Source organism: Bombina bombina, chromosome 3 (genome assembly GCF_027579735.1).
Source record: "Bombina bombina isolate aBomBom1 chromosome 3, aBomBom1.pri, whole genome shotgun sequence".
Taxonomy (NCBI): domain Eukaryota; kingdom Metazoa; phylum Chordata; class Amphibia; order Anura; family Bombinatoridae; genus Bombina; species Bombina bombina.
In genome coordinates, this window is record NC_069501.1 from 959,764,473 (window position 1) to 959,790,831 (window position 26,359).

Consider the following 26,359-nt stretch of genomic DNA (forward strand, 5'->3'; position numbering starts at 1 on the left):
TACATAGCATACACTTATACATGCAGATACACACACACTACATAGCTTACATTTATACATGCAGATCCACACACACACACTAGATAGTATACACTTATACATGCAGATACGCACACTTCATAGCTTACATTTATACATGCAGACACATACAGTGCATAGCCCACACTTATACATACAGATACGCACACACACTACACAGCTTACTCTTATACATGCAGATACACACACACACTTATACATACACAGCATACACTTATGCATGCAGATACACACACACTACAAAGCTTACACTTATACATGCAGATACACACACACACTTATAGATACAGATAAACACACACACTACACAGCTTACACTTATACATGCAGATACACACACATACACACTTATAGATACAGACACACACTACATCATATATGGGTATCTGTAACTCATTGTATGAGGTCCTGGGGTTGGCAAGCACATTAGCTGGCAGTCTGAGGCTGCCACTGTTCGTTACCCTGGTGTTGCACTGCTCATCGTATAAAATTGAAGGCAAGCTAGTATTATCACCAGGGGTCAGACGTCATCACTACCAGGGGTTAGAGGTCACCATTTCCTGAGGTCTGAGGGTATACAGCCTTCTTACTCCTACTTAACCCACACACCATTCATTTTACACAAGGATTTTTTTATTTTTTTTTTAAATGCATGGGGTAATGCAGGACAGATGGCTAGCAACCCGGGACAGGGGAACAGACCCCTAAAATCGGGACTGTCCCATGAAAATCGGGACAGTTGCGAGGTATGATAACATGCAGTGGTATTTGTCCCATTTCACAAATTCTGCATGTTGGGATAAAGGGGCGGAACTACCATTGGTGCAGCAGTTGCACCAGGGCCCAAGTGCTGGGGGGACCCATAACAGCCAGTGTATACATAGGCTTGTGCAGAATGTGTACAATCCTAATGCAGGAGAGCCATTTAATAGTGCAGGTTGGAGGTCTGACAGTGCATTCATCCATCCTCCAAAGCATTATACAGAGCAGCATGTATATTATTGTTATTAATTACTACTGAGTTACCTTTGGGGGCCCAAAAAAAGTTTGCACCAGGGCCCTATATTGGGTAGGTTTGTTACTGTTGTGATAAACTAAGCTAGAAGTTGCAGAGAACTTCTTACCTCATCATACCTCCCAACATTTCAAAATTCAAAAGAGGGACACCCCCCCCCCCCCGCGGCAAAAAATTGACATGTGGTAGGCGGGGCTTAAAAAATCATAAGACCAAAGTAATATAAATAAAATTCTAAAACAGCCAAATTCTAAACAGCCAATAGAATGCGAGCTCAATCTGATTGGCTGATTGGATCAGCCAATCGGATTGAACTTGATTTTGATTGGCTGACTCCATCAGCCAATCAGAATATTCCTACCTTAATTCCGATTGGCTGATAGAATCCTATCAGCCAATCGGAATTCGAGGGACGCCATCTTGAATGACGTCATTTAAAGGAACCGTCATTCGTCGTCCAGTCGTCGTCCAGGATGGATGTTCCGCGTCGGAGGTCTTCAGGATGCTGCCGCTCCGCTCCGGATGGATGACGATAGAAGATGTCGCTTGGATGAAGACTTCAATCGGATGGAAGACCTCTTCTGCCCCGCTTGGATGAAGACTTCTACCGGATGGAGGACCTCTTCTTGCTCCGCTTGGATGAAGAATTTGGCTCGGCTGGGTGAAGACGACTCAAGGTAGGGAGATCTTCAGGGGCTTAGTGTTAGGTTTATTTAAGGGGGGTTTGGGTTAGATTAGGGGTATGTGGGTGGTGGGTTGTAATGTTGGGGGGGGTATTGTATGTTTTTTTTTACAGGCAAAAGAGCTGAACTTCTTGGGGCATGCCCCGCAAAGGGCCCTGTTCAGGGCTGGTAAGGTAAAAGAGCTTTGAACTTTAGTAATTTAGAATATTTTTTTATTTTGGGGGTCTTTGTTATTTTATTAGGGGGCTTAGAGTAGGTGTAATTAGTTTAAAATTGTTGTAATATATTTCTAATGTTTGTAAATATTTTTTTATTTTTTGTAACTTAGTTCTTTTTTATTTTTTGTACTTTAATTAGTTTATTTCATTGTATTTATTTGTAGGAATTGTATTTAATTTATTTATTGATAGTGTAGTGTTAGGTTTAATTGTAGATAATTATAGGTATTTTATTTAATTTATTTATTGATAGTGTAGTGTTAGGTTTAATTGTAACTTAGGTTAGGATTTATTTTACAGGTAAATTTGTGATTATTTTAACTATTTTAGCTATTAAATAGTTCTTAACTATTTAATAGCTATTGTACCTGGTTAAAATAAATACAAAGTTACCTGTAAAATAAATATTAATCCTAAAATAGCTATAATATAAATATAATTTATATTGTAGCTATATTAGGATTTATTTTACAGGTAAGAGTTGATTCATTTCGTTAGATTAAAATTATATTTAACTTAGGGGGGTGTTAGTGTTAGGGTTAGACTTAGCTTTAGGTTTTAATACATTTATTAGAATAGCGGTGAGCTCCAGTCGGCAGATTAGGGGTTAATAATTGAAGTTAGGTGTCGGCGATGTTAGGGAGGGCAGATTAGGGGTTAATACTATTTATTATAGGGTTAGTGAGGCGGATTAGGGGTTAATAACTTTATAATAATAGCGGTGCGGTCCGCTCGGCAGATTAGGGGTTAATAAGTGTAGGCAGGTGGAGGCGACATTGTGGGGGGCAGATTAGGGGTTAATAAATATAATATAGGGGTCGGCGGTGTTAGGGGCAGCAGATTAGGGGTACATAGGGATAATGTAAGTAGCGACGGTTTACGGAGCGGCAGATTAGGGGTTAAAAATAATATACAGGGGTCAGCGATAGTGGGGGTGGCAGAATAGGGGTTAATAAGTGTAAGGTTAGGGGTGTTTAGACTCGGGGTACATGTTAGAGTGTTAGGTGCAGACGTAGGAAACAATGGGGCTGCGTTAGGAGCTGAACGCGGCTTTTTTGCAGGTGTTAGGTTTTTTTTCAGCTCAAACAGCCCCATTGTTTCCTATGGGGGAATCGTGCACGAGCACGTTTTTGAGGCTGGCCGCGTCCGTAAGCAACTCTGGTATCGAGAGTTGAAGTTGCGTTAAATATGCTATACGCTCCTTTTTTGGAGCCTAACGCAGCCATTCTGTGGACTCTCAATACCAGAGTTATTTTAAAGGTGCGGACAGAAAAAAGCCAGCGTTAGATACGCGGGTCGTTACTGACAAAACTCTAAATCTAGCCGTTAGGCAGCAAATCAAACACAAGCTCAAACCACTGGTATGGCTATGTGAGCTATGTATTTAATTATCCTTTGCAAAGACATTGCTAAATATTTTTATCTTAATTGGACATTTAATAATAAATTCTTTAAAACTGCTCTCTGCATTCCCCATTTATATTCTAAATTCTGGCCTTTAAAGTCAGCAAAAATGCACAGTAGCACACTACATATCATACACTTACACATGCAGATACACACACACTACATAGCATACACTTATACATGCAGATACACACACATTACATAGCATACACTTATACATGCAGATACACACACACACACACTACATAGCATACACTTACACATGCAGATACACACACACTACATAGCATACACTTATACATGCAGATACATACACACTACATAGCATACACTTATACATGCAGATACACACACACTACATAGCATACACTTATACATGCAGATACACACACATTACATAGCATACACTTATACATGCAGATACACACACACACTACATAGCATACACTTACACATGAAGATACACACACTACATAGCATACACTTACACATGAAGATACACACACACTACATAGCATACACTTATACATGAAGATACACACACACTACATAGCATACACTTATACATGCAGATGCACACACACATTACATAGCATACACTTATACGGGCAGCATACACTTATACATGCAGATACACAGACACTACATAGTATACACTTATACATGCAGACACACACACACACTACATAGCATAAACGTACACATGAAGATACACACACACTACATAGCATACACTTATACATGAAGATACACACACACTACATAGCATACACTTATACATGCAGATACACAGACACTACATAGTATACACTTATACATGCAGACACACACACACACTACATAGCATAAACGTACACATGAAGATACACACACACTACATAGCATACACTTATACATGAAAATACACACACACTACATAGCATACACTTATACATGCAGATACACACACACATTACATAGCATACACTTATACGGGCAGCATACACTTATACATGCAGATACACAGACACTACATAGTATACACTTATACATACAGATACACACACACAGTTATGGATACAGATAGACACACACACTACATCATATATGGGTATCTGTAATTCATTGTATGGGGTCCTGGGGCTGGCAAGCACATTAGCTGGCAGTCTGCGGCTGCCACTGTTCATTACCCTGGTATTAGCACTGCTCATTGTATAAAATTGAAGGCATGCTAGTATTATCCCCAGGGGTTAGACATCATCACTACCAGAGGTAGGTTAGAGAGGTCACCATTACCCGTGGTCAGAGTGTATATAGCCTTCTTACTCCTGCTTAACCCACACACCATTCCTTTTCCACAGGGAAACAGGTATCTAACCCTGTGAGAGCAAAGCCAGCTGCTTCTTAGTATGGGCCCAACAGAATTTAAAAAAAAATTTTTAATGCCTGGGGCAAATCGGGACAGATGGCTAGCAACTCGGGACAGAGGGACAGACCCCTAAAATCGGGACTGTCCCGCAAAAATCTGGACAGTTGGGGGGTATGCCTCATGTTCTTCATTCCTAATTTGAGAAACTATTGCAAAACCAATAGATCAAAGTTCAGGATACTGCTTTTTCTCTGTGGAAAGCATTGTTCTTGTTGTTTGCCAGTGCTACCCTTATCTAGTGCAGGAATACTTGCTGACACCATTATTTCAGACATTTTGTTTGTCAACTACTCCCGACCTGTTATACGAGCTGAAAGCATTTGCCTTCATTTATTTTCCAATACAATTAATCTACTGATGGAATAAATGCCCTGAATGCTTTTTTTTCTTACGCAACACCCCAGGCACCATTGCTACCTTGAACTGACCATGACCCTTTTTCTTCTCTCCCTGATCCTCCATTGCCATTTCCTATCAGTCGCCTAGGTCTTACGCTGTTCCTTGCTTTGTGTCTTACTTTTGTACTCCTGTGCTCTATATCTCCCCTTTGATGTGCTTGATGTCCCCTTTTTCCTGCTCTTGCATGTCCCATGCCTGTTTTCTTTCCACTTTTTCCATTCCCTCTCCTGATTTCTCTCTTCAGCTTTTCTGCATTTCTGTAGTCTTGCAATGCTCTCCTCCATATCTTTTTCTGATTCTTTAGCAGGGTGTTAGCTGATGGTAACACTTTGTTCGTCTACAAAATAGTATGAAGCTAACTATTACATTTATCACTCTCAGATGTTTTATAACAGAGTAAAACAGAATTCTACAATCCCCACAAAACAGAGACTTATAGCATCTAGAATGTTACTTCTGCCCCCTAAATACAAACATCCATGTCTAGCATCTGGCTGCTTAAAGGGACAGAAAAGTCCCTATGTATCATTACTGTGTTAATGATGGAATATAATTACAGAGACAGTAAAGTCAAAATTAAACTTATGTTGATTAGATAGAGCATGACATTTTAAATAACTTTCCAATTTACTTCTATTATCAATTTTACTTAGTTCTGGTGGGATCTTTTGTTAAAAAGTAAGCTTCGTGAGCTCAAAAGTGTGCACGTGCCTTTAGCCATTTGGCAGGAGTGTTTGCAACATTGTTTATAGCTATGTCACGCATAGTTGCAAACATTCCTATCAGCCTACCTAGATTTACTCTTTAACAATAGAAAAGTTGATTGAAGGGACATTAAACCCAAACAATTTCTTTCATGATGCAGATAGAGAATACAATTTTTAAAAAGTTTCAAATTGACTTCTATTATCAAATGAATTTCATTCTCATGTTATTCTTTGTTGAAGAGATACCTAGGTAGGTAGCGTGCATATGCCTGAAGCACTACATGACAGGAAATAGTGCTGCCATCTGGTGCTCCTGCTGATGTATAACATTGTTGCAAAACTGCTGCTATATATGGTGCTGCAGACACGTGCACACTCTTGAGCTTAAATTTCTGCTTTTCAAATAAGGATAAAAAGAAAATGAAGAAATATGATAAAAGAAGTAAATTAGAAAGTTGTTTAAAATTTTATGTTGTATTTAAATCATGAAAGAAAAAAAATTGGGTTTTATGTCCCTTTAAAATTACATGCTCTATCTGAATAAAGAACGTTGGATTTTGACTTTACTGTCCCTTTAAAATACTTATCTTGCTAAAAAAAAAATCGGTATTATAATAGTTTTAAAGATAATTGTATGCAAAAACATGCATGTAGGTACAGGTATGTTTAAGGAGACACTTATCAGTGTGGGATGGGTGCTTACTGCTTCTTGTATACTGAATTGCTGTACTATTTTGTGCCCTCTTTCTATATACTACATTTCATATTGATGGCTTCATTTTTTTCTTTTTAGGCATATTTTATATACAAGCTTCCTGACCTGATGCCTTTGCACGAAACTCTGTCTTATCTCAACTTGTCGTTTAACGATTTCCGACTATTCCCTACAGAGGTAAACAGATTTTTTCATATGCATGCAATATTATTCAGCTGATGTACTGTATATATAGACTATTATATATCCATGACAATTCTAGTGTAATTCAATGGAACCTATCAATCTATGGGGAAATTAGGGAGTTTTTGTGAAAAGCTGCATAGAATAAAATAGGATCAGGAGAACCTGGAGAGATTCACTATTTCTCAAAACAAAACAAAAAAAAGATAGCTGGAATGGCAGAGTAATGAAGATTGAGAACATTGTTAAATTAAATTTAGCCAATCAATCAGTTTGTAAAGCCTCATATTCTGTGTTCAGTTATCTTATTCTTTTTCATCCTTTTCTAAGAGTAAACTTTCTTTGCTCTTGAAGTTTTAGTTTGAAAGCACAAAAGTCTGCTTTCCACTGTCCATGAACTACAGTTGTATTCATTCCTGATTGGTTGAAAACAAGCTCCCATTTCATAAAGCCATAATTCTCAGAAGTAGGCATCCTTTCAATACAGTAACAGAACAGAGACTAAATGGTATTATATCTTCTTGTTTGCTGCAATTGTTTTCAATGTCAAGTGAACCAATCCGTACTTGAATCTGTGGCTTCCCACTGTCAGTGTAAATAAAATCTCCATTGTTTAACTTTAACAGAAAAGGGTGAGAGATGTGGCAAGATTAGGTCTGTGAAGTTTGTTTTGTGCTCTTTCAAAATTTAGGACTGTTAAAAACAGACTTTTCAGACTTAAATAACAGGAAAAAGGAGTAAAAAATATTGAAATGATATCGTTTACTATGCAGTTTTCTCCTCAGGAGCTATTTCATGGGCTCATGACTAAGCTAATTTATGGACAGTGGAAAGCAGTCTTTGGTGCTTTCAAACAACGACTTCAAGAGCAAAGAAAGCTAATTTTACTGACCACCTGGATAAAATTTAAGCCAATATTAAGCTAACATTAGCTAATGTTAAAATGTATTTTGCACATATTATCATTAAATCCATTACCTTCCCTGCCACTAGGAGGAGGCAAATATTTCCAAACACCAGGAGCTCTATATAACCCCTTCCACCTCTATGGTAGTAACTCTTATCTTTGCCTCTGTTGGAGGAAGGTGAAGAATGGTGATGTGCATATAATTTCTTAGTTGAGAGAGGTTCTCAGACTTGAGGCCCATTTCCCCTCAGAGTGCAGTGTTTGAGGAGTTAAGGGTGTGCTCAGGGCTCCCATCAGGGGGTGACAGGGGTCACTCCTGTTAGTGGACCAATGGGCCAGGGGGCCTTATGAGGCAAGAACATTTTATTTATTTTTTAAAATATTATTATTTTCATTTTGTAAAAAAAATTGGCAGCCACCAGAGGGTACTACAGCAGAGTGCTATTGCACGTGGGAAATGTTATTACAAGGAGTAAAGCTTTAGCATTTGAGAGGATGTCTGAGTGTGCACTAAACCACTATGCACGGTGTGAGACAGACTTGGCACTTTGGCAGTTTGTAGAGTGTGTGCCTGAGTCAGACAGCAGATCACTTTCATTTGCCGAGGAGGTAGGACTTACTTAGTAAATGTTTTTTACTTTTTGTGCAATCTCAGATTGTAACTTTAGTGTGGTAGTAGTTATATGGTTGGGTTAAGGGTCCATAAAAACACATTTTTTTTAGCAATATGCAGCAGTGTATTTATGATTATTTGACAGTGCTGTAGAAATGCTATATTTAAAGCCATGCAGAAATGTTTCCTCCTCAATACACAAATGGTAGGTGCCCTTTTGGGAGATATGAGTTTTTTTTAATTATATATATATATATATATATATATATATATATATATATATATATATATTAATTGCATTCCAGTTTACTGTCCCTTTATACAAGGACTTTCCAGATGCAAGGAGGCATTTTATCTAAGATTTTTACATTTGCATAAAATGTTATACTCTCAGACTAAGATTGCTCAGTGTTTGAAATGAGATAGGTTAACTTAACACTGTTCAGTTTAAACTAAATCCTGCATTTAACCAGATCTTATGGTATAAGACTGAGTATCACAGCTTATGGTTCCACCAAGATCATATAGAGTACAGCATTTTCAAAATCCATAAGTACAGCTGACAGATGGGAACATTTGTACACCATATTTGAAGTGGTGCTCTTGGTTGGGGAAAATGGGGGGAACAAACATATGTCAACCTTTCAAAAGTACTTTTCTTCATCTAGCCATCTACCCAGATCATTAATGTACAATTTTGAATTCACAGAATTATTTTTGTTTGCACATTTACAAATATGATTTTTTAAAAAGTGATCTCTTAATTTCTGCAATTTTTTTATCATGCCTGTTACACACTGTTGATTTAGGGGATGCAATGTGCAGACACTTTACCTCCTGTGAGTGTTTCTGTGGGTGTCTGTGTTTATGTCTTTGTGCTTTTGTTTGTGTCTCTGAGTGTGTATGTATTTTTTTTTCTGTGGGTCTCTCTGTAAGGGTGGGTGTGTATGTTTTTGTGCGTTTTCTGTGAATATCTGTGAGGGTGTGTACTTATGTCTTTGTGTTTTTTTCTATGGGTGTCTCTGTGAGAGTGTTTGTATGTATGTCTTTGTGTATTTTCTCTGGATGCCTCTGTGAGGGTGGGTGTGTATGTCTTTGTGTGTTTTCTGTGGATGTCTCTGTGAGGGTGTGTATGTATGTATGTCTGTGTTTTCTATGGATGTCTCTGTGAGGGGGTGTGTATGTATGTCTTTGTGTATTTTCTCTGGATGCCTCTGTGAGGGTGGGTGTGTATGTCTTTGTGTGTTTTCTGTGGATGTCTCTGTGAGGGTGTGTGTGTATGTATGTGCATTTTATGTGGGTGTCTCTGTGAGAGTGTGTGTATGTATGTCTTTGTGTGTTTTCTGTGGGTGTTTCTCTGTGTGTGTATGTCTGTGCGTTTTCTGCGGCTGTCTCTGTTGGTGTTTCCTTGGGTGTATGTGCAAGTTTGTGTTTGAGTTTGTGTGTGTGTCCATTGTCTGTTCCTTTTTAGGACATTTTGAATTTACTACTGATTATTCACATCTTTCTACAGACTTTGAGACTAATGAGACCTTTCCGGAAGTCACCAATCCACCATTTAACCTTTCAATTATTGTTTAGGCAGTTCAGGGCCCTTCCTTTCAGCCCTTACATGCTGTTGTCATCATTTAGTTGGCATCTTCCTTGACAAAAAGATAATCAGAACTCCATATTTTGTTTTGTAAATCTCCTTTTTTGACAAAACTGTAGTCTACCTCATTACTTGTCAGGTCAATGTAAACAAGTGCTGAGTGTCTGGGTGTCTGTGTCTGAGTGTGTTTCTTTGCATGTCTGCTAGAGTATATGTGAATCCTTATGCGTGAGTGTGTGTTTCAGTGTAAGAGTGTTTCTGTGTTTGTGTTATTGCTTTTACAACATTTCCAAGTTTGACTACACTTAAGAATAAAGTGCATTTTAGTCACTTGGTCAAAAATTGCACATGTCAAAGGGGGGGGGTGCTGATCAATGGTTAAGTCATGTGCCCCAAAATTTCTAGTGACGGCCCTGGGTGTGCCTTTTTTTCTTCCCATGAAAATTTAAGTCACTATCCTCCCAAGGATGTCACAGGGACTTGTCTTTTGCCTCCTCCTATTAGGTCTACCGTTAACTCATATAGTGTGTCCTCTGCTGATATGTTTTCAGTACAGGACTGGTTTTCCTGCTATCAAAGTAAATGTGATCACTCGGACGCAATCTCACTTAACACTCAAGCCTTTTAGGCCACCTGTTTACGTAAAGAGTTTAGCCGGAGGAAACAAACATAAATGAGCTGAAGAAGCTACTTCAGTTGTTTTACAATAAGCACACTTTAGCTTTGGTAGAAAGGTGTGCAGGAGAGTTCCTATGGTACATTTAGGGATGGGAAGGCGCTGCTCCATTATGGCAAAAAAAGGAAAAACATAAAATGCAATAATAACTATTATCACCCCTTTTTAGGCAAGCTCTTTGAGGAAAGGAAAAATTGCCCCCTATATATAGAGTTGCAAGGACTTTGCTAAGCAATCTACCTAGGAGAGCCATTAACTGTCAGCGTGCGTGATGGTCAGTTACCTTCTTATCAGGAAAAAAGGGATGATAAAATTAGACGTGCAAGATTCCGAGAAGATTGCAACTCGATGCGTGTGTTTCTGAGAAAAACAAAATTTTATATGCGTGATCCCGAAAACCCAAACACGAAGACCCGCTTCAGTGGAAAATTCGACATATGAATACTATGGCATGGTAGCAAATATGTAATGGAAAAAGAGTTAACTGAGAACCACGTAATCACGATAGCGCTTTTGCACAACCACGCTATGACACAGTTGCTTTAAAAACCATAACCAACATGTGTACCGCAAAGCGCAGACAAGTAAAAAAAACTACGGATCCGAAGCACGAAAAACGGGAACGTAAAATAGAAATTTGGTGCACAAATAAAGCAAGGCAATAGAAAGAACATGTCCCAGGTCCATATATACACACATATATATATATATATAGTAAAACTTTTAACATTAAAAAGCGCCCAAAAACATAGCAGTGTCTACACATAAAAAATTGTTAAAAATACTTACCCAGAGACACTCATCCACTAAGCAGCAGACCGCTAAACCAGTACTGAAACATATCAGCAAAGGTAGAGCAGTATAATGGTGATATGTAAAGGGAGGCAGAAGATAAGTCTCTGAGACTAAATTTACAGAGAGCCTATGAAGGATTTCCCATGAGGCGAAAACTTTGTATCATAGGGCAGTACTCTATCACAAGCACTGTACTCCGAGGGGAACTGGGCTTTAATATGCTCTGAAGTGCCTTTCACTGAAGAAATCAATCACATCAACATGCTTTGACTACCTCCAACGGAGGCAAAGTAAAAACTAAAGTAAGAGTGAGGTGGAGGGGGTTGTAGGCTTTTTGAGGTTTGAGAAACTTTTGCCTAGATTTAGAGTTTTGTCGGTAAACGCTAACGCAGCTTTTTTTCCCAACGCACCCTTAAGACAATGCTGGTATTTAGAGTTGTCTGAAGGGCTGCGTTAGGCTCCAAAAAGGGTGCGTTGAGCCGAATTTACCGCCACTTCAACCCTCAATGCCAGCGTTGCTTATGGTAACGGTAAGCTGGAAAAACGTGCTCGTGCACGATTCCCCCATAGGAAACAATGGGGCAGTTTGGGATGAAAAAAACCTAACTCCTGCAAAAAAGCAGCATTAAGCTCCCAACGCAGCCCCATTGTTTCCTATGGGGAAACACTCTCTAAGTCTGCACCTAACACCCTAACATGAACCCCGAGTCTAAACACCCCTAATCTTACACTTATTAACCCCTAATCTGCCGCCCCCGCTATCGCTGACACCTGCATTATATTATTAACCCCTAATCTGCCGCTCCGTACACCGCCGCAACCTACATTATAGCTATGAACCCCTAATCTGCTGCCCCCAACATCGCCGACACCTACATAATATTTATTAACCCCTAATCTGCCCCCCCCAACATCGCCGCTACCTAACTACACTTATTAACCCCTAATCTGCCGACCGGACCTCGCCGCCACTATAATAAATGTATTAACCCCTAAACCGCCGCACTCCCGTCTCACAAACACTATAATAAATAGTATTAACCCCTAATCTGCCCTCCCTAACATCGCCGCCACCTAACTTCAAGTATTAACCCCTAATCTGCCGGCCGGACCTCGCCGCTACTCTAATAAATGTATTAACCCCTAAAGCTAAGTCTAACCCTAACACCCCCCTAAGTTAAATATAATTTTAATTTAACGAAATAAATTAAATATTATTAACTAAAGTATTCCTATTTAAAACTAAATACTTACCTGTAAAATAAACCCTAAACTAGCTACAATATAACGAATAATTATATTGTAGCTATTTTAGGATTTATATTTATTTTACAGGCAACTTTGTATTTATTTTAACTAGGTACAATAGCTATTTAATAGTTATTTACTATTTAACAGCTACCTAGTTAAAATAATTACAAAATTACCTGTAAAATAAATCCTAACCTAAGTTACAATTAAACCTAACACTACACTATCAATAAATTAATTAAATAAATTACCTAAGATTACATACAATTAAATAAACTAAACTAAATTACAAAAAATAAAAAAAGATTACAAGAATATTAGGCTAATTACACCTACTCTAAGCCCCCTAATAAAATAAAAAAAAACCCCAAAATAATAAAGGTCCCTACCCTATTCTAAATTAAAAAGTAATCAGCTCTTTTACCAGCCCTTAAAAGGGCTTTTTGCGGGGCATGCCCCAAAGTAATCAGCTCTTTTGCCTGTAAAAAAAAATACAACACCCCCAACATTAAAACCCACCACCCACATACCCCTACTCTAACCCAAACCCCCCTTAAATAAACCTAACACTACCCCCCTGAAGATCTCCCTACCTTGAGTCGTCTTCACCCAGCCGGGCCGAAGTCTTCATCCGATGGGGCAGAAGAGGACATCCGGACCGGCAGAAGCCTTCATCCTATCCGGGCAGAAGAGGACATCCGGACCGTCAGACATCTTCATCCAAGCGGCATCTTCTATCTTCATCCATCCGACGAGGAGCGGCTCCATCTTCAAGACCTCCGGCGCGGAACATCCTTCTTCCCCGACGACTACCCGACCAATGAAGGTTCCTTTAAGTGACGTCATCCAAGATGGCGTCCCTCGAATTCCGATTGGCTGATAATGTATGTGGCGGCGATGTGCGGTCGGCAGATTAGGGGTTAAAAATATTTATTATAGTGGTGGCGATGTGGGGGGACCTCGGTTTAGGGGTACATAGGTAGTTTATAGGTGTTAGTGTACTTTAGAGCACTGTAGTTAAGAGCTTTATAAACCGGCGTTAGCCCATAAAGCTCTTAACTACAGCCTTTCCATAATTTAATTTTAGTGTAATGTTAGGTGTTAGTGTATTATTTTACAGGTAAATTTGCATTTATTTTAACTAGGTAGTTAGTAAATAGTTAATAACTATTTACTAACTAATCAACCTAGTTGAAATAAATACAAACTTACATGTGAAATAAAAATAAAACATAAGCTAGATACAATATAACTATTAGTTATATTGTAGCTAGCTTAGGGTTTATTTTACAGGTAAGTATTTATTTATTTTTAAATAGGAATAATTTAGGTATTAATTGTAATTTTTATTTAGAATTATTTTAATTATGTTAAAGTTAGTGGGGGTTAGACTTAGGCTTCGGTTTAGGGGTTAATAACTTTAGTATAGTGGCGGCGACATTGGGGGCAGCAGATTAGGGGTTAATAAGTGTAGTTAGATGCCAGCAATTTTGGGGGCAACAGATTAGGGGTTAATAACAGTAATGTAGGTTTGCGACGCTGTTAGAGACAGCAGCTTAGGAGTTAACAAGTGTATGTAGGTGGCGACGACCTTGGGGCAGCAGATTAGGGGTTAATAATATTTAACTAGTGTTTGCGATGTGGGAGTGCGGCGGTTTAGGGGTTAATATGCGGAAGATTAGGGGTTAATAATTTTATTTTAGTGTTTGCGATGCGGGAGGGCCCCGGTTTAGGGGTTAATAGGTAGTTTATAGGTGTTAGTGTACTTTGTAACACTTTAGCTATGAGTTTTATGGTACAGCTTTGTAACGTAAAACCCATAACTACTGACTTTCAGGTGGCGGTACAGATCTTGTAGTTATAGGCTGTACCGCTCACTTTTGGGCCGGACAGGCAAACTTGTAATACCGGCGCTATGGAAGTCCCATTGAAAAAAGACTTTTTGAAAGGTGCGGTAGTTACGTTGCGTGACGGCCAAAAAGGTGTGCGGTACAGCTGTACCTACAACACCTGTAATACCAGCGGTAGTGAAAAAGAGCCATAACACTGCTTTTTCACCATAACGCAAAACTCGTAATCTAGTTAGTTATCTAACTGTTCTGCATTCTTTATAGTTTTATCCCTATGTTAATAGGTCAGTATGTCTTCTTGTGAAATATTACTTGGTTAATGTGTTATAATAGTTATGTTTTTTATTCTCCTAACAATGAAGCACAGGTATGTATTATGTTTAGATTTTCTCTTTCACAATGTCGTTGGAATCTGAGGACCTCCTGTGGCCATTTGGAGTATAGCTTCTCTATCAGTAGAATATTGGCTACATTTCTAAGCTTAGCAACACTAATCAATAATGATCAGATTTAACACTTGCTACTAGAATGCAACTCACATTTTTTTTTCCCATAAGGTAATCTGGATATTTTGTTTATTTCGCTTTTATGTCTGTGCCTTCCCAATTATGAAAATTTAAAATCAAAAAGTTGTATAATTGTTTAGCAGCTTAAAGGGACTTTATACACTAGATTTTTCTTTGTATAAATGTTTTGTAGATGATCCATTTATATAGCCTATACAGCTATATAAAAGCCTAACAAGTATTGTTTTGCTAATTTTTAAATAACATTGCGCTGTTTTTCAGACTCCTAAACAAGCCCCAAAGTTTTAGGTGAATACTGATGTATACCTACTCCAGCTTGCTCCTGTTTGTGTAAAGAGTCTTTTCATATGTAGAGGAAGGGGGTGGGGGGAGTGTCTGCTATTTTTGCTATAGAACCACTTGCAGTGGGTGTTCCAGCTAACCTTTTTAACAGTGATAACTGGGAGCTTCTAAGTAAGTTTTGAAAAGGTTTTATACAGGATTTTTATATCAGTATCTGTGCATATTATTCTTTATAGTAGTTTATTACATGCAGTTAACTTACAATTGGTGTATACTGTCCCCTTAAGAAACCTTGTATGTGCCTAATAAGACTGGGATAAGCTATTTCCTATTTACCAGTTTTTTATAAGTGCCTGTACTTCCTATACCCGTGCCTATTTGTACTTTACATATTTCTGCACTACCCCTATGTCCTACACTGGCTATTTTACCCACAAAGAAGTGGCCATCCAGTTTTGCTGGCAACGTTATCTGTACACTATATGCCAAAAAGGATTTATTTTACAAACCCTGACTTTAATCATTATTGTTAATAGTATTTTTTTGTTATTGGTTTATGTTCTTGTTCCCCCAGACAAGTCATTGGTATTACTATGCTCATTATCACTTCTATAGGACACACTTATTATGCACTTAGTGACTCTAAAACTGTCCATTATATCCAGCCTGAGATGCTATTTTTAATGTGTAATTTGTAATGGGAACAACTGTGATATTGCCCTATTTATCCCACTTAGTGAACATTTTTAATGTATTTATTTTTGTCCTGAGGGGAGGAAAATATAAAGGGAGTTAGTCTTATATGTTTTACTTTATCCATAGGCTAGTGTATGATTTTCCAACTACCCTCAAGGAACAGATAGCTAATGCCTCATAATGAGATTGTATGACTCAGAGTCTCAGCCTTGTTTAAGGCACAGAATTGTGTATCTCATACGGTACTAAAGGAGGTTTAGATATTATATTTAAGCTTTGGGACCATAAGAGGCCCTTTTCTTTCTTTCCCCCTCCTATTTACCCCCTATGTTTTCTAATAGCTATATGGTCCAAGAATGGCCACTATTTAATTTTTGGGGAAGCTGTTGATTTTTTTATAAATGTTTCATTATTCCCAGGGGATACTTAAATACTATATAGTATGCCCTGCAGTACCCCATTTTTGTATTTGATATTTATATGAGTTGGCCCAAGAGTGGCCATTGTTAATTTATTTAGGGGAACCTTTTCCATTTAAATCCATGATATTATGCAGGGTACCATCAAAAAGAAAAGTTAAAAACATAAAATGAGACACAAAAGTGGTCTCCTTTGTTGGAAATAACCTCCTATAACTTGAATATATACTGATGAGGTCCAAAAGTGGCCTCATGTGTCATTCTGGAGGTATATTGAGCATTAGGCATACTATTTCTATACTATGTCCTTGGATTTCTCAGTTAGGAAAATATATTGTACACTTAAAATATTATGCTAAATGGTATATGTGTTCCATATTTCATGTATGCCTTATTTCAAACCTCAAATAAAAAACTATTAAAAAATTAAAAAAAATTGCATTGCTTTTTTTATTTTGTAGGTCTACATGCTTGAAAATTTGGAGGTTCTTAAGCTAAGAAACAATCCTATTAATGAGATCCCTTATGGTATTCATAATCTTAAAAAACTCAGGACCTTAATCATGTCATTTTGCCTATTATCTTCACTTCCAGCTGGGTATGTTGCTTATGATCAATGTAAATTTGTGTACATGCAGAAATGACATATAACAGCACACTGCTAGAATATCAATATATTTTATATTTAACCGAATAAACTCTCTTGCTATCTAGGTTCTAGCTGTTAATTGGTGGCTATATATACAGTATATATATATATATATATATATATATATATATATATATATATATATATATATAACGATTTTCATTGTCTCACCCATGTGTTCAGTTAGAAACCAGAAGTGCATTGCTGCTCCTTTAACAAATTATGCCACAAGAATGAAGCACATTTGATAATAGAAGTAAACTAGAAAGTTTTTCTAAATTGTGTGTTGTACCTAAATCATGAAAGAAAAATGTTGTGTTTCATGCCCCTTTAAGAAGCATTCTATTTGATTAACTTTCTTTTGGCAGAATTGCTTTTTTCCTCTGATATAGCTTTTTGCACTGCAGTCCTTGTCCACTATTTATATCCACAAATTTAACCCCTTAAGGACCAGCGACGTACCTTGTATGTCGCTGGCCTTTTTTTGGGACTTAATTGTTTTATAGCGCGGTCTTGCCACCAGCGTTGAGACTGCTCTATTCCACAAAGCCTGCTGGAGGGAGGGCATTAATAGCGTGTTCTTGCTAGACTTGTGCTATTATGTCCTGAAAAAACCCTTAACGACCAGTGACATACAGGGTACATTGTGGTCATTAAGGGGTTAAATAAGAATGTTGACACTAAGACAAGGTTAGCAATTAGCATACACGTATTATTACTTTTTAAAATGCAGAACCGTTTGATAATCAGCACAAGCTTCTTCTCAATAATCTATTTTTTTTTCTCTAGACTATTTTTGCTGAGAAATCTGCAGACATTGGATGTCTCCTACAATAGTATCTGCTCAATCCCAAAAGACATTGGCAATCTCAGGTAATAGTCTGATTACTGAATATAATAACAAACAATGTATGAAAAATGTTTACGCTTATTATTTTATTATTAATGCATGCTAATTATTTATAAATGTAGAATCTCTTCAGAATAAGTGTGGTAGAGGTTTTAGTTATAGTAAAATAGCACATAACACAAAATATTCCTACAAAGCAATTAGATTTATTTTCCTCTCTCTGGCAGAGTAGAACACCTCCAGTAGTAGATCAGTTGCCAATATGTAGAGTCAGATACTAACATTGTAAGATACAATGAGGACTTTGACACATAGCTAGTAGGAGTGACTTAAAGTGAGAGTGTCCTGGAGTGTAATCAAATTGTTTACAAAAATCTCCTTTACTTTTACTTTGGCATTTGAAATAGCTGCTTATGCCTGTGGTATCCCCACCTATACTGAAAATGTATACACTTAAATATTGGCTATAGTAAATCTATGTAAACATAGCCTTTAGAAGGAATTACACCCCAGTGCAGGGTAGGAGAGATAAGTAAAAAAATATTCATTTGTAATTAAGATTGTGGCGTCAGAAAAAGTCTGCAAACATCACCACTCATCGGCACTATCATATTTGAAGTGTTCCTACACAGCACAGCACACTTTAAATAATGCATACCTAATCTTTTTTTTTTTTATATATATATTTCTTTTATTGAGAACTTCACACTTCACAACAATCGGTACATCAATTTAAGTTTTACAATCAAATAAACAAACTTGTCAGGAGAACATAGCTTGACCCATAACTACACAAAACCCATTAACAATCAGCTGTGCCTCCGCTTTGAACGCATAACAAAAATAGATTAAAGTTGATATACAAAAAAACAGAAAATAAAGTAATTTATAAAATTTCCTTCATTATAGCTATTCACTTAGCAAACTATGCAGAGGGAGAGGGGGGGGGGGCTGGCGGGGGGAGGAGGGAAAGAAAGAAGAGAGAGAGAAAAAAAAAAAAAAAAAAAAAAGGAGAGAACGTATCACCACCACAAAAATCACGGTGAGGCTACACCCTGCCCTGAATCTATACAGTCACTGTCCTTCACTAAATGTCTTAATGTCTTAAAGCCAGTATACCGGAAGAACTTCACCGGCAACCAACATCATAAAATTCGTATTCTTCTTCAGAGGAGAGACAAATTGAATCTGATCTTGTTGAGGCCAAGATAAGATTATCCTTTTCCACTTATCAAAGAAGAGCCGCACGATCTTTTCTGTCCCCCCAAATAGGTATTGCCTTTCTAAAGTCATATGTGTCTTAATCATATTAGTAAACTCGTTGATCGTTGGGACCTCATGAGCGCCCCATTTGCAAAATATCATATGCCGGGCTGCCAGGACAACCATATTGATTAATTGTCCCTCGCCTCTATTCCTTCCAATTTCTTTTAGAAGAAAAATATCTCTGACTTGCAGTACACACTTCTCCTGTAAAAACCTATTTACCCAGAATTGAATTTTACTCCAAAACTGTCGAATTTTAGGGCAATCCCATATACAATGTAGCAGGTCCGCTTCTACCTTCTGACATTTAAAACATTTCCCTTTGTCTCCGTTCGTCGCCCATTTGCTCATCCTTTTTGGGGTGAAATAAAAATTGTTTAGAAGTTTTACCTGCGATTCTTTCCAGCTTATCATTCTAGTAGCGGCATCTGCTAATCTGATACTACGTTCAATATCTTCGGAATGCACTGGGTTAATATGCTTAATGAGGAACATTCTCTTTTTGTTAATATGTTCTTTCCCTGATATCTCTAATAGAAGTTTATACCAGTATGTTAATGATCTTTTCCCGCCCGCATATAATTTCACTCCTGAATCAATTCCTGGATCCCATACAATTCTATGAGTTTGCAGAGCTTTCAAGAGATCCTAGCTTGTAGATAGGCAAAGAATGTATTTGTTGGTAGTTGAAACTGTTCTGCCAATGTTGTAAATGTTTGTATCCCTTGCCCTTCACTCTGAACTAACTGCGAGAAATAACGTAACCCTCTCTGGGCCCAGATTTTGAAGACCGAATTCTTATTAATCCCTGGTATAAAATCGGGGGTACCACTAAGCGGCAAGTATTTAGACATGTGAAAATCTTGACCTAATAATCCGCAGAATTTCTGCCATGCTTGAACTACATTGGCAAAGGTAAGAAGAGTGCTGATATTACTAGGGAGTCTCCTAAATGGATGGTGTAATATTGCCTTAAGGTCAAAGGGTTTTACTAGCTTTGATTCTAGATCAAAATAGGTCACATTATTGGCTTCTGTTACCCAGTCTATACCAAATTTTATGAGGGCTATAATATTATATTTGACAATGTCCGGCAGGGCCAACCCTGCATATCTCTTACTTTGGGCTAATTTTTCAATGGCTATACGGCTTTTCTTCCTGTTCCACAAAAACTGAGCGCACACTTTGCTGTACCTAGCAACATCACCTCTTTTTATCAATAAAGGCAAATTTTGCATTAGGAACAATAGCCGAGGAAAAATGATCGTTTTTATCACGACTGTTTTTGCGGAAAGCGATAAATACTGTATATTCCACTTTCCTAACCTTCCCTCTAAACTGTCAAAAAACTCAGAGTAATTAAGATTGTACCATTCTTTGGGATTGTTACTTATCTTATTCCTAGATAGTTCAGCGATTTAACAACTTTAAGACCATGTTGTACTAAACTCGTTCTTGTCTGGTAAATCCACATCAACTCTGACTTATCCTTATTTATCTTATATCCCGAAAAGGAGGTAAAATTATTAATAATAGCCAAACATTTGGGAATACTTTCTTTGGTATTTTGTAAGAATAACATGATATCATCAGCATACAATGAAGTAACTATGCTATGTTCCCCGCAAACAATTCCCTTTAATTCTTGCCTAAGTTGGACCGCCAGTGGCTCAAGTGCTAAATCAAAGAGTAGGGGCGACAGTGGGCAGCCCTGTCTCGTGCCCCTTTGCAGAGTTATGAACCGAGATAGTTCACCGTTTACTAGCAGTTGGGATCGTGGGTTAGTATAAATTTTTTTGATCATCTGGAATATGTTTCCTTCAAAGCCGAATTTCTGAAGGGATAGAAACAAGTAATCCCAAATTATGGAATCAAACGCTTTCTCTGCGTCAATCGTAAGCATAGCTAAATCAGGATGTGGATTCCTATTAGGCTTCTGTACCATATTAAAATAATGATCCAGGATAACTAACACCCTGCGCATATTCCTTACCGGGTTTCTCTCCGGGTCGTGGGCCCTCCCGCCTCGGCGGCGCGGCGCGGACGGGGCGCACCGAGGGCGGTCCGCCCCGGTTGACAGCCGCGCCGAAGGGGAAGGGGGGGAGCGGGACGGGGACGGCGGGGACGGAGGGGGAGGGCGCGGCGGCAGTCTGCTTCCTCGGCCCCGGGCGACGGCGAAGCTGGGCCGGGGGGGGGCTGTAACGCCGGGCGCCCCTCGCGGGGCGGGCCCGGACACCTTCCCCCCCTGGGCCTTCCCGGCCGGCCCGGGGCCGGTCGCGGCGCACCGCCGCGGAGGAAGTGCGCCCTGCGGGAGAGCCGGCGGACGGACCCGGGCCCGGGCGCCCCGGCCCTCCCCCCTCCCCGGGGGGAGGGGGTCGAGACCGGGGCGTCCCTGGGAAAAAAAGGCCCGGGCCGGCCGGCCCCGCCGGGTTGAATCCTCCGGGCGGACGGCACGGACCCCACCCGTTTACCCGTTTACCTCTCGACGGTTTCACGCCCTCTTGAACTCTCTCTTCAAAGTTCTTTTCAACTTTCCCTTACGGTACTTGTCCGCTATCGGTCTCGCGCCGGTATTTAGCCTTAGATGGAGTTTACCACCCGCTTTGGGCTGCATTCCCAAACAACCCGACTCCGGGGAGGCCGGGTCCCGCCGCGCCGGGGGCCGCTACCGGCCTAACACCGTCCGCGGGCTGGGCCTCGATCAGAAGGACTCGGGCCCCCGTGCGGCGACGGGGCGGTCCGGCCTCGCTTACGCCACATTTCCCGCGCCCGCCGGGCGGGCGGGGATTCGGCGCTGGGCTCTTCCCTCTTCGCTCGCCGCTACTGGGGGAATCCTGATGCATGCCTAATCTTACTTTTACTAAACCTAAACCACCTGTCTCACACTGGAAAATCTCACCACTAAAAAAAGGAGGTGAGAAAAACACGGCTAAAACCCTGTAAGTAACCTGCAGGCCAGTGCTAGGAATATATTGCACTACTGGCAATTTTTCTCCATTAAAATGCAGTTTACTCTTCTGGAACATCCAGCAAACTCCCACCAAGTGCCTATCTCTATGTCATGTCCGTGATATACCTTACTAATAAAGACAAAAATGCAATTGAACAATGAATAGGAGCGCCTACAGGGGCCAAGTATGACATCAGGCAATACATAAAATTAGTACATTTCATAAAAAGTTAAAAAAAATAACATATGGGTCCTAGTCAGTTAGACAAGGAATGAATTCTTTGGAGAAGTGATCCTCAAATAATATGGTGTATAGAAAACCAAAAAATGTTGTGTAGAGGTGATGTCCCAGAAAGACTGTGTATATCCGTATATATGTGATGACGTTAGAATAATCGAAGATAAAAAAAAAAAAAATGAAGTTTGTGTACATGTTAAAAAATAAACGACTGAATAGATATATCCTTGTGTTGTCCTAGTGCTAGGCTGAATGCCCACTTGGGATTACCAAAAAGAAAAGCAAACAAACACAAATGTGCAAAATCTTCCTAATATATTAATCCCAAATTAATATATGCTCACCGAATAGCTGCATACAGAAACTAAGGGAAAATTCGAGCCACAGTGTCTAAACTCTAAAGAAGTCGACGCATTTCGGCCCAACCTGTGGCCTTTTTCAAGACTTAATAGGCTCAGAGAATTTCAGATTTCAGAACACTCAAACAAAAAGTGACTTTCAGGGCATTAAGTTATTTTGCTAAAAAAAAAAACTATCCTTTAAAAGGTGCGCTGTGTTTTCTTTGCCTAGCTTAGGAGCAGGCAAAGCTAGAGGTGTTAAGGATTTTATACAAGATTTACATGTATATTAATCCCAATCTTCCATCATATGATACAAATTGGAAGAGAGGGACTTATTACTGGCTGTGCAATGTAAATTTACTTGTGGGAGTTGTGGTCACAAGCCTGCCACGGGGTCGCTGGGACAGTTCCTTTAGCCTTTTGTCTGACCATGAAGATGTTCTCCCTCAGTATATCCTCTTATGTTGGTCACAGTACTGGATGGGCTCCCTACTACATTCTCTGGACTAACTTCTGGGTAAGATTAGTGAAGTGGGCATTCACTTGGTAAGTACCTGCATGTCCCACATAGCTTGCAGGCTATCAGAAGGTACACAAGTTAGTGTATAGCATAGCCATCGTCAGCAACTTTTATCTCAACTCCCTCACAGTTTGTACTTAGCTCTTGGGCAGTATTCCGAATCAGCTCCACAGCGCTGTTAATGCTTCTCCGCTCTGAAGGCTTAAGAAGAGCAGTTACCAGTGCCGGGTATGCTTGCAAATGGTCAGCAAGTCCTGGGGGTTATCTATTAATGCACTACCGGCTTATTTGGAGTGTGACACTGAGGCTTGGTTTTTATCTGATTTTCCAGCCATGGCTACATTTAGCTACCAATCAGCAAGGACAACTCAGGTGCTGAACCAAAAAAGTGCTTGCTCCTAAGCTTACATTCCTGCTTTTCAAATAAAGATACAAAGAGAATGGAGAAAATTTGATAATAGGAGTAAATTAGAAAGTTGATTAAAACAGCATGCTCTATCTGAGTCATGAAAGAAAAAAATGTGGGTTTCTTATCCTTTTAAGGAGATTTTGAAGCCTGCGAAGGATAAGATCTTAAATTATTTTCAAACCCAAATCCCAAAAAACCCAAGTCAGTGGAGGTTTTTCCAGTCTCTGCCCTGGCTACAAATATTATTTCCAAAGAATGGGACAAGCCTGGGGTTCCGTTTACTCCTTTTTGTAAATTTAAAAAACGGTTTCCTGTTCCGGAAGCCAGTTTGTCTTCCTTCAGAGACACTTGGCCTTCTCTGTAAGTCTTTTCTGCAGGGGTGTCTTTTTTTCTAACCAACTGTGGGTATCGCTTGTGTTGCAGGAGCAGTATTGATTTGGTTTGATTCTTTATGTGACTTGGTTTTAGAGGAATCTCCCTTAGAGGATATCCAGGAGCGCATTCACTGCTTGCAGTTAGCACACTCCTTTATTTGTGATATGATCATTCAGATCATCCGTATTATTGCAAAAAATACGGCCTTGGCTAATATCGTTGTCTGCTGACATGGTATCAAGTCCAGACCTTTGACGTTGATAGAGCCTTCTCAAGAGAGGTTTATTCTGTCTCATGTCTCAGAGACCAGTTCCTTTATCAGAACTAGGGACAGGTTTCTATTCAAATGTGTTCAATGTTGCAAAGAAGGAGGGAATGTTCAGACCCATTCTTGATCTGAAGACCTTAAACAAGTTTCTGAGAGTTCCTTCTTTCAAAATGGAAACTATCAGATCTATTCTCCATTTTAGTTCTCCAAGGTAAGTTTTTGAAAACGGTAGACTTGAAGAATGCATTGTTACACATCCCTATTCACCAAGAACATCACTGTTTCCTTCATTTTGCCTTCGAAAACCATAGACTTGAAGAATGCATTGTTACACATCCCTATTCACCAAGAACCTCACTGTTTCCTTCATTTTGCCTTCCTGGACAGACAGTATCCATTTGTAGCTCTTCCCTTTAGTCTTGCTACAGCTCCCAAGGTCTTTATGAAAGTTTTATTCACTCTTCTGTCAGTTGTCAGAGCTCAGGGAACAGCTGTGGCACCATACTTGGATTAAATTTTGGTTCAGGCTCCCTCTTTACCTTTAGCTACAGTGCATACTAAGACACTTCTTTGCAGTCACAGTAACCCCTTGTACAAGGGTCTTCTTTCTGATTGTAATCATGGACTCAATCTCCTTGAGGCTATTCTTGACAGACCAATGCATGCTCAAGTTACAATTGGCTTGCCAGAATTTGCAGTCTCTTTCTCAGTTTACTGTGGCTCAATATATGGAGGTAGTAAGTCTGATGGTGGCAGCATCAGATGCCATTACAGGTTTCATCTGTGTCCACTACAGCTATGCATGTTAAGGCAATGAGTCCGTCATGGGAGCCAATTACCACGGACGCCGGTTTTTCAGGTTGTGGGGCAGTCTGGGGCTCTTGAAGATCCCAGGGAGTTTGGTGAGTCTGCCAATCAATGTCTTAGAGCTCTGTGTGGTTTCAGAGCACTTTAAGCTTGGCCTGTTCTCAAATAGGGCCCTTTCATTTGTTTTTAGTCAGGCAGTAGCCTATATTAATCACCAGGGTGGTACCCGCAGTTCTCTAGCGATGAAATAGGTGTCTTGTATCCTGAATTGGGCAGAAGCTCATTAGTGTTTCATCTCACAAGACGTGGTATGCCAATATAGTTCAGATGTCCAGTACACCTCTGTGGCATCTTCCTCAACTTTCATCTCTACTATATCAAGGTCTGCTTTTCTATCAAAATCTTCAGTCCCTCACTTTGACTTCTTGGAGATTGAACGCTTAGTTCTTTTGCAAAGAGGTTTTTCTGGCTCTGTAAGAGACCTTAATTCAGTCTCGTAAGCTTGTCATTTACCATAAGGTGTATCTTTCTTGGTGTTCAGAGCAAGGATATCTATGGCATTCAGTTAGAATTCCTCAAATTTTAAAATTCTTTCAGGATGGCTTAGATAAAGGCTTATCGGCCAGCACCCTAAAGGGTCATATTTCAGCACTTTCCATTTTTATTGTGTAGGAAACTTGATCGTCTTCAGGATATTTGGGTGTTTAGGGCTCCATGTACTAAGCCGTCAATTCATCCGTCATTTTAGACGCGGCTAAACTCGCCGTTACTCGCCGCGGGCGAAATGGTGTCCACTGTTGCTATGTACTAATAATCCCACAATAAATAGACATGTCTAGCCCGCCGCGAGCAGTGGCGGAATATTGATAAATTTGACGCCTCGCTCGCCGCGACTAAGCTGATGTACTTAACTTTCAGTTGAATTGTCTGGCCAATTGTTAACACGTGACATGTAAGGTGTCATGAACGTCATAGTAGTCGCGGGAATAGAATTTTGCTCCTATAAAAGTACAACTTTTCTAAACAACTTTATTATTGTTCCAAAATTTTTGGAGAGTAATTACAGAGCGCTCTTTTTTGTGATCTTTATTTACAAATTCGATATGGCTTCATCTGGATCTGAAACCGCTTCAAAATCCAAGAATCCTCACTTTTCTCATCAGCAAAACGTCGTTTTGATTGACATGATTATTGACTCTTATGATTATTTGTTTGGATGTCGTGTCAAACAGACAAATTTTTCTAGGAGGAAGCAGATCTGGCAAAGAATCAGCGATGCTGTTAGTGCCCAGGGTCCAGGAAAAA

The 26,359-nt window shown here is 39.3% G+C and overlaps 1 protein-coding gene across 1 annotated transcript in view; it reads left to right on the forward strand.

Annotated features, from left to right (window-relative positions):
- LRRC63 (leucine rich repeat containing 63) overlaps positions 1-26,359 on the forward strand; it is a 187,706-nt gene that overhangs the window by 137,463 nt on the left and 23,884 nt on the right. Inside the window, exons 4-6 of the mRNA XM_053704945.1 lie at positions 6,670-6,768; positions 16,843-16,979; positions 17,820-17,903. Coding sequence (XP_053560920.1) covers positions 6,670-6,768; positions 16,843-16,979; positions 17,820-17,903 — 320 coding nt within the window. The remainder of the gene's footprint in view (positions 1-6,669; positions 6,769-16,842; positions 16,980-17,819; positions 17,904-26,359) is intronic.